The sequence below is a fragment of the Natator depressus genome, chromosome 25 (genome assembly GCF_965152275.1).
Source record: "Natator depressus isolate rNatDep1 chromosome 25, rNatDep2.hap1, whole genome shotgun sequence".
Lineage (NCBI taxonomy): Eukaryota > Metazoa > Chordata > Testudines > Cheloniidae > Natator > Natator depressus.
Window position 1 is genome coordinate 12,015,641 of NC_134258.1, and position 8,786 is coordinate 12,024,426.

General features: G+C 56.3%; 1 protein-coding gene across 4 annotated transcripts in view; it reads left to right on the top strand.

Annotated features, from left to right (window-relative positions):
- Positions 1 to 8,470, top strand: part of MIDN (midnolin) — a 33,543-nt gene extending 25,073 nt beyond the window's left edge. For all 4 annotated transcript variants that reach the window (XM_074939279.1, XM_074939277.1, XM_074939280.1 and 1 more), the window contains exon 8: positions 7,143 to 8,470. In XM_074939279.1, coding sequence (XP_074795380.1) covers positions 7,143 to 7,405 — 263 coding nt within the window. In that variant the 3' untranslated portion in view covers positions 7,406 to 8,470. The remainder of the gene's footprint in view (positions 1 to 7,142) is intronic.
- Positions 8,471 to 8,786: the final 316 nt, after the last annotated feature.

Consider the following 8,786-nt stretch of genomic DNA (forward strand, 5'->3'; position numbering starts at 1 on the left):
CCCGAGCTGGGGCCTGCCCTAGGTTACGCAGGATCCTAGAAGTCAGACGTGTGTCCCCAGCCCCGAACCAGTTTGCCACCTCTGCAGAAGCTCATGAGCCTTGCAGCTGCCGCAGACAAGCCATTGGCATAGTCTGTTCAGGCACCTGCGTGGAGGCAGTGGGGTCTAGTGGTCAGAGCACAGGGTTGGGAGTCAGGACTCTTGAGTTCTATCCCCAGCTCCGGGAGTGGAACAGGATCCAGTGGTTAGAGCAGGAGACTGGGAGTCAGGACTCCTGGGTTCCATTCCCAGCTTCGCTGATGGCTCACAATGGCCAAGTGGCTCGCCCTCTCTGTGCCTCAGTTTCCCCCCAGTGTGGGACCGTTTCCTGACATCACACACGGGTGGGGGTGGGGTGGCTCCTGCGGCCAAACCTATGCGCTGCCAGCCAAGGGCTTTGAGGTCCCTCCAAGGGCAGAGCGTCGGTAAGAGGCTGTGTATGCGGCTGGTAAGGCAGGGCCCTGTCTCTACCCCGCCCACCCGTTCCCATGGCAGGGCTCGGCTGGGGTATGCGTGTAGGAGGCCTCCACTTATCTGCAGGGAGCAGCTCTTTATTCACCTTGAGCTTTGGGCCCTGTGCCGCCCCCTCCCATCCCCAGAAAGTTAATTTCTTTCCTTCCCGCCCCCTCCTTGTTCTTCCTTTCATGACGCCGGAGCCGCCGAACAGGGCTTAGCAGGATTCTTGCGCCCGGGGACGTCACCGGCATGTGAGACGGGCAGCTGCCCTCCCTCATAGGGAAGCGTCTCTTGGCAGGGGAGAGAGAAATGAGACGTGGCAACCAACCAGCTTCCGAGCCGCCCAGATGCTGGCGGCTGCTTGCCCTGGGGCCGGGGCAGGATTCGGGGGTCTCTCTCTGCTTGTGGGGACCTGAGGGGTGCAGGGGGGGGGTGTCGTCCTCAGATGAGCTCCCTCCATCTCTCTCCATTCTCCTTTCCTTTCCCCTCCATCCTGCCTTCCCAAGCTCACTGCTGCAGGCTGCCTAGCAAACCCCAGCCTCTGGCTTCAGCCCTTCCTACGTTCTCCTTTTCCGCCATCCCCGGGGAGGCCTCTCTGGGTGAGCTCCCCTCCTCCACTCGGAGCAATGCTGCTTCCTCCCCCCCGCAGCCCCTCTCAAAGTCCTTTCAAGCCCCCCTTGCTGGGATCGACCCCCCCCAGAGCGTCCTGGGGGCGGGGGGGAAGCTGCATTCCATCCACCCCAGCTTCCCTGCTCTGTTTTTTCACTTGGCTCCGGCGCAGGGAGGTGGGCGCTGCAGAAAAGAAACTGAGGGGGAGGGAGAGAGAGGAGAAGAAGAAGAAGAAGAAGAAGAAGAAAAAGAAGGGGATAAGGCGGGGTGGGTGGGTGGGGGGGGGGGAGAGGCAACAACAAAGGCCCTGCTCCAGGGGCTGGAAATGTGCTGAGCCCTGCAGGAAGCCGACTCCAGCTGCCCCACCCACCCCGTTCCTAGGGTTTGGGAGGGGTCGTGGGCCTTTCACTGATTGGTTTTGAAATAACATTGCACACCTTGCTTCCAGCCTCTTCCCGTGCCCCCCGATCGGTGCTGCTTAAACTCTGCGTGTGATTGTGGGGGGCAGGAACCCAACTCCTCCCCCCACCCCATTTAATTCACCCTCCATCGGTACCCAAGGGTGGAGGAAGCTTTTGTAAGCTATTGACTCTGGGACCCCCTTTAAGCCCGCGCCCGCACACACACATTGCAAAGCCCCATGAATGGTTAGAGTAGGAAATGGCTGGTTCTCCGCTGGAGATGATCTGTGTTGGGAGGACAGCAGCGGGGATGTGGGAACAGCCCTCTCTCCTCTTCCCAGTAGGGGTTTGAAACTAGGGCAGGAGGGGGTGCTGGGTGGAAGGGAGGGGCTCGGCGGATAGGGTGTGTCTGAGACGCACTCGCTCAGGCGTGGAAGGTAGCATCTCTCCTCCCCCCCCCCCCCCCCAAGCAGTCGCTCCCCTTTGTACACCTGCACTGCTCGAAGCAGGAAGGGAGCCGGGACTCCTGGCCGCCCCGAGGTTCCTTCTCTGCAATGATTTGCTTAGAGAAAAGAACTGAAACTGGAAGTCACTCGCGTTTCTGAAGCCCCAGGCGGGGGCCGCGTGGTGGTGTGCTGTGCAAATGTGATTCTTCCCGTGCCCTCCCCCCCGCCCACTGGGTCTTTGCCTCTCAGCCAATGCAAACAAGAGCTCGCTGGGGCCCGAACGTCGCGTGCGAGCCCTCCCAGAGAGCCTGAGCGAGGCCTGGTGGGATGGGAACTAGGCCACGGCAGCCATCTTGAAATATGGCTGCTGCTGGAGGACTCGGGGCTGCCCAGTCTCTTGTTTTCTCCCCCCTGCCGCCCCCTTCCCCAGCTGCTTTTGCACTGTCCTTACTGGTGAAAAGATACAGTAGGGTGGGTTCTTTCTCGCTTGGGGCTCATGGCACCTGCGTGCTGCACGGCCACCCAGCCATCTTGCGGCTGCTTTGCACGTCACGTGGCTGGGAGCACGGCCGGGTCCCATTCTGCGTGCTCGGCCCTCAACCAGCCCAACTCCGGTGGCTCCTCTCGGCACCACCTTGCCCGGGAAGCGGGACAGAGCCGGGGCTCGCCAGCAGGGAGGGCTAAGGAGCGGGGTGGCGGACATTAAGGGGGCCCCTCGGGGTTGGCTGGGTTTTCTGTGTCTCAGAGGTGGCAGTCCTACTCTGAGGCTGAGCTGGTTTCCAAGGACCTGTCCACACTATAGAAATGCTGGCATCCGCGTGGGTCTGCATGCAACTGAGGGACAGTGGTCCCATCTACGCCACAAGGTGAAACAGTGTTTGACCAGCAAAAAAAAAAGGGGGGGAGGGATGGGGCAGATTTAACATGTAGTCACCCGGTTGTCCTGCTCCCGATGTAGCAACTTCTTCCAGGATGGACAAGGGCTATATAGGGCTATATAGACTTTATAGCCCAGTCTGAAATGGGCTATAAAGCCTGGTAGCTGCATCATGGCCTAGGACCCTTTTAACTGGGCTTCTCCAGAGCCTGCTCAGCCCCAGTGCAGGATCTGGCACTGGTTCTGGCATTCGTGTGAAACTCTAGTGTGTGAGAGAGGGGAGATAGATGCTCCACCTCCTCCACCCTGGGGGTTTAATAACAAGGTTCATAGACACCCTCACCCTGCAAATCCCTTCTGCCCTGTGTTAGAACCTGGCTCAGACATGTTTGCAGCTGGCATATCCGTGGGTAGGGGCTGGAGGGGGGGGGGGGCAGCTCTCCATTTCTCTCTGAGCAATCACCCCAGCCCCGGTGACCCCTAGCCACGTACTCGGCTGTCCCGAGCTCCTGGGAACAGTAGCGTTGCTGTGTGAGGACGGATCTGGCCCAGACTGTTTCTTTGCATTGCTGGCTGCAGGGGAAGTCGCTCAGAGAGCTCTCACGGAGGGAAGGGGCGAGGGGGGAGGGCAGGCACACAAACTAACACTGTTGCTTGTGTTTAGCCGGCTATCCACAGCGCCCCGCTGGCTCGCATGCCAGACAAACAGGGCTAGTATCTCTGCAGGGATTTTTTTCCTCCCTTTCCCCCTGGAGGGGATCCTAAATATTTAAGGCTTGTGCATGCCGAGCATGCCTTTCCGCCCACTGATGCAGCCATGGACGGCAAGGGGGCCTGAGGCATCAGTAGCATTTGGAGAGGGTCTCTGCGGGGGGGGCGCTGAGGGGATCTCTGGTGGGAGGGCTCTGGCAAGAGCTGCTGCCAGTGGGCAGGGGGCAGTTTAGCTGTAGCTACAGGGGAGAGGGTTTGGTGTGGCTGTAGCTGAGGGGAACTGATTTCAGGGCCCCCTTCCCCATCTGCCACGGGGCTCTCTTGCATAGCTATCTCCCTGTGCACCCCTGGTTCTTAGCCGAGCCGCTATCAGGACCCTGCAACAGAAAACAGCTGGGGGGCCAAGTGGGATGGATCACACCTGGGGACCCCCCCTCCCCAGAAACCTGAGCAGGTGTGAGCTTTGGATCTGGGGTTTGGGATGGATGACTTGCGATTGGACATGCCATGGGTCCGGGAGAGTCTCGTTGTGTCTGGGTAATGCCTAACACCACGGGACTGGGGCCTCTGGCCCTCCCCCAATACAGATAAGGAATATTAACTCTCTGGAGTCTCTAGGTTCTCGCCAGGCCCCGACAATCCAGTCTTGGAGCCCCTCACCAGTATGTCCAGCCTTCTCCTCCTAGCCACATTCCTCCCCCTAGAGCTGGAAGAGTGCTACCCCTGCTTCACAGATTGGGGGGAAACCAAGGCACAGAGACCGGGGAGAACTGATTCCCCTCCTTGTAATGGGGGAAACAGGGAACCCATATTTTCTGTGCCTCGGTTCTGTACGGCCCGTTTTCCTGCCCCCATGCGCGCACACAATGACCGTCCTTGTCCGCTCGCAGCCCGTATGGTTCGGGGCCTCGTCGGTTCTAGTTTCCTCTCTGCCAGGCTGCAGAACCGATCTGCTGTAATCCCATCTCTGTCTCTCGCCACCCCACCTGGTGCCACATGCTCCCTCCCCTCCCCCGGCGCTGGGGGGGGAGAGAGCCGCTTTCACGGCCAAGTTTATTATTGAGTGGGATCCTCTTTTCCTCTTTCTCCGGCACTGAAGCCCATATCTATAAATGTGCAATTGTTCATCCTCCCACTCGCTGCTAAACCAAGCGGGGCGCTCGCTCTCTGGCGCGCCCTCTCCCCGGCACTGAGCGCTTGCGCTCCTGATGGAGAGGAGTGGGTGGGAAGCAGCCAGTGGCTTCTGTTCCACTCAGTAAGGGGGAGCCCCCCACATTAAAATGCCCAACAAACCTACCTCTGCCCCTGGCACAATCTCTCCCTTCGCAGGGAGAGCACCTGAGCAGCGTCCCTGCCCACTCCTTCCAACCCCTTCCTCCCCGGAAACAGAGCTGCCCCATGCTCTCTGTGGCCTCCACACCACCCTTTTCGGGCTCTTCCACTGTGGGGCCTTCTCCTGTGTGGATGGCACTGGCTGTAGCGCCCCCCAACCCCACCCCGGAAGCTGTTTTGAGGCGGGATCCAGCCTGGGGGGAAGAGGGGGTCTTAATAGCCCCCTCCCCGCTCTGCTGAGGCCAGGCTGTGGATCCAGGCTCTTCCCCACTGCTGTGCAGTCTCCTGTCTGTCCGCCTCTTGGAGGCCCGGGATAGCGGCATTTTGGGGGGCTGAAGCAGAGATTGGGGGGGGGGGGCCTGGTACAGCCAGAACTAGGGATCAAACTGGGTGCTCTTTGCGTGGGTCACCGGGAAGAGGGGGAATGCTGGGAGCTGGAAGGGCCTGTACAAAATGGTTCTCCTTTCCCAGCAGTCCCCCCCGCGTCCTCCCAGACACACCATGCTCTATTTATCCTTGGGTATAGGAAGGAAGAAGGTGTGTGTATGGGAGGGGGTATGTTTCCTCTCCCAACCCCCTGCTGTTTCCATGGCGATAAAACAAACATGACACTGCTTGTGAATTGGGGAGATTTGTGTCGATTTTGGGACGTCTGGGAATGAAGCTTTCTGGCCTGTACTCTGGGAGGGGTAAATAATTCTTTGGGGGGTAGGGACTGAACGGAGTGGGGGAGCTCAGAGGAACTCAGTTAGGAGTGGGGCAGCTAGCGAGCATTCGGCACTGGGGCGGGATTACTCCTGATGGCCAGACAGGGGAGTCCTCGGTGCATGGCCTCCGGCCGCATGGCAGTTCAGCGGGAGTTTCTGATCACAGCTGCTGCCCTAAGCCGTCTCAGTTCCTGGTCCAGGTTCTCCCTCTCCTTTGGGATCCTGCTGGTAGGAAAGGTGCTAGAATTTGAACTTTCCTTAGACTGCCAGAGGTGGTGGGATCCAGGGAGTAGAACAGGGGGACTGGGAGCCAGGATTCCTGGGTTCTGTTCCCAGCTCTGGGAAAGGAATGGCGTCTAGTGGTTGGAGCAAGGAGCTGGGACTCAGGACTCCTCGGTTCTAGTCCCAGTTCTGCTGCTGACCTACCAGATGACCTTGTAACGCTTTTTAAAAGGCCTATTGGATCAAAAAAGGCAACATTGTTCCCTCTAGCATGTCTTTTTAGTGCTCTGCCAGGTCTAGTATTTAAATTGTTCCTGCTCCTCGCCTCAGTTTCCCCATCTGTGGATAAGGGGATAATTCTCGCCTAGTGGTTCGCGCAGTGCTTGTAGATCCTTTGCTAAACGGTGCTCTCAGACTGGGATGCTTGATTGTCGTGAGGTGTTTTTTCACTCCCACCTCTGCCATTTGGGCAATTCTCCTCGGCAGGTATTTTCAAAGGGGCGGAAGGGCGGTAGTTACATAAGAGCGGCCACACTGGGTCAGACCAAAGGTCAGTCTAGCCCAGTGTCCTGTCTTCTGACAGTGGCCAATGCCAGCTGCCCCAGACGGAATGAACAGAACAGGGAATCATCCAGTGATCCATCCCCTGTCGCCCATTCCCAGCTTCTGGCACACAGAGGCTAGGGACACCATCCCTGTCCACCCTGGCTAATCGCCATTGATGGACCTGTCCTCCATGAACTTATCTAGTTCCTTTTTGAACCCTGTTACAGTCTTCGCCATAATAACATGCTCTGGCAAGGAGTTCCACAGGTTGACTGCGTTGTATGAAGAAACACTTCCTTTTGTTTGTTTGTTTTTAGAATCTGCTGCCTGTTAATTTCATTGGGTGACCCCTAGTTCTCGTGTTATGAGGAGTAAATAATGCTTCCTTATGCACTTTCTCCACACCAGTCATGATTTTATAGACCTCTATCCTATCCCCCCTCAGTTGTCTCTTTTCCAAGCTGAAAAGTTCCAGTCTCATTAATCTCTCCTCATACAGAAGCTGTTCCAGACCCCTATTCATTGAATCCATCCCCTTTATGCATCTGAGGAGCTGATGCATGCATAAATCCCACTGAAACTGGGGTGGGTACTTCTGCATCTGCCTTCCTCATCTGTAAAATGGGGATAATAATCTATTGAGCTAGCAAGGGAGATCCCCCGCCCCGATGGCTTTGCAATGCGCTGTACAGCGCTGATCATCGTGGGAGCCCCCGGGAGCTGCGGTAACATAAGCAAGACTCCAAATGTGAACCCATAAAACTAACACATGCCCCCAATTGCTCTTTGGTTTCAGGTGACCGTCTGCGGCAGACCGAGAACCGCGCCACCCGCTGCAAGGTGGAGCGCCTGCAGCTGCTGATGCAGCAGAAGAGGCTGCGTCGGAAGGCACGGCGGGACGCCCGGGCCCCATACCACTGGCTGCCAAATCGCAAGTCCAGCCGGACCAACAGCAACAGCAGCGTGTCTAGCGAAGGCAGCCTGGACCTAGACTTCGAGGATTCAGTATGGAAGCCTGAAGTCAAGGCAGACCTGAAATCAGAATTTGTCGTAGCATAGACACACACACACACCACACACCCCCCACCCCCCAGGCTGATATGAACGAACAGGGCCTGTGGTGGGACAGACCCCGCCGGGGAGAGCCAGGACTCTCGTCTCTTCAGTCCCATCGCTCGGATCTCCTCTGTATTCGCCGGATGCCTGGGGCAGACCTGGGTGACGTCTGTCGGAAAAGCGTGGAGGGGTTGCCCCACTTTTGATTTTTGTTCCTGGTTTATTTTTCAGAGGGAAGGGGATGGGATGAGGGTGGGGAAGGGAGCTCTCCCGGACGTATGATGCGGGGAGATGAAGCGCTGGAGTTTCAAGCTGGCGAACTGGATTTTGTTTTGTTCCCGTTTTGAATAATAAGTGGACTCTAACATGCCTGCCTTACACCGCCGCCGAACCAATAAAGCCAACGCACGAGAAACTGAACGGAGCCCGTCTGACGAATCAACAGGCTCCAGACTTCCTACTTTTTCGCAGAGCGGAGTGCTTGCTCGTCGGATGGGAGAGGGGAACTGTGGTTTATCAAAGCTGCTCATTTCGCTGTGAAAGACCCAAGCATGCACAGTACAAGCAAGCGCTCCCTGTAGGCTCGGAGCCTGGCGCTCGCTATATATATATTTGGGGGGGGGGCGTGGGGAGGGCAGCTGTGCATGCTTGGGCCACGTGGGATCCCAGAATTTGGGGGCTGTTTATTTTTCCTTCCCTCTTTATATGTAGCATTGCTCAGCTGTTGTTGGTTGTTTTTTTTTTTTTTTTTTGTAATTTTAATTTAATTTTTTTTAAACCAATCCAACCCTGTCCCAACTCCACACAGTTAGGTTGCAGAACCCACATGCACTTTACAGGTCTCAGTTGTGAAGTAGTGCCGGGGCAGCTCTCCCCCGTCCCCCACCAGTAACAGCTTTGTGCTGGCTTTGGAGATCTCTGTTACGGACCCTCAGAGGAGATGCTAGGGGCATCCTCCCAGTTTGTTTATTCCCAACCCCCACCCCCTGCTTTGCATTGTAAATTACAATGCAATAGCTCTATCCTTTTTTTTTTTTTTAATTATTTTGGTTGTTTGGGTTTTTTTGGTGTGTGTGTGTGTGTGTGTGTGTGTGTGTGTGTGTGTGTGTACTTAATTCTGACTCGTTGCGGCAGCAAAGGTGGCTTGCTTTATTTTCTATGGAAGAGGGAGGGTAAAATAAATAGATTTCCCCTCTGCTGTAGAGACCAACTTTTTAATTTCAGAAGGTTTTTTTTCCACCCAGCTGTTGGTTGTGTGTTTTTTTTAACTTAAAAAAGGAAAATTAAGAAAAAAAAATAAAATAAAATCCAGTACTTGGTAATGGCTGTTTGCAGGCCTTGGGGCTAATATTTATAGACATTAATAACTTGACTGAGCCAGTAC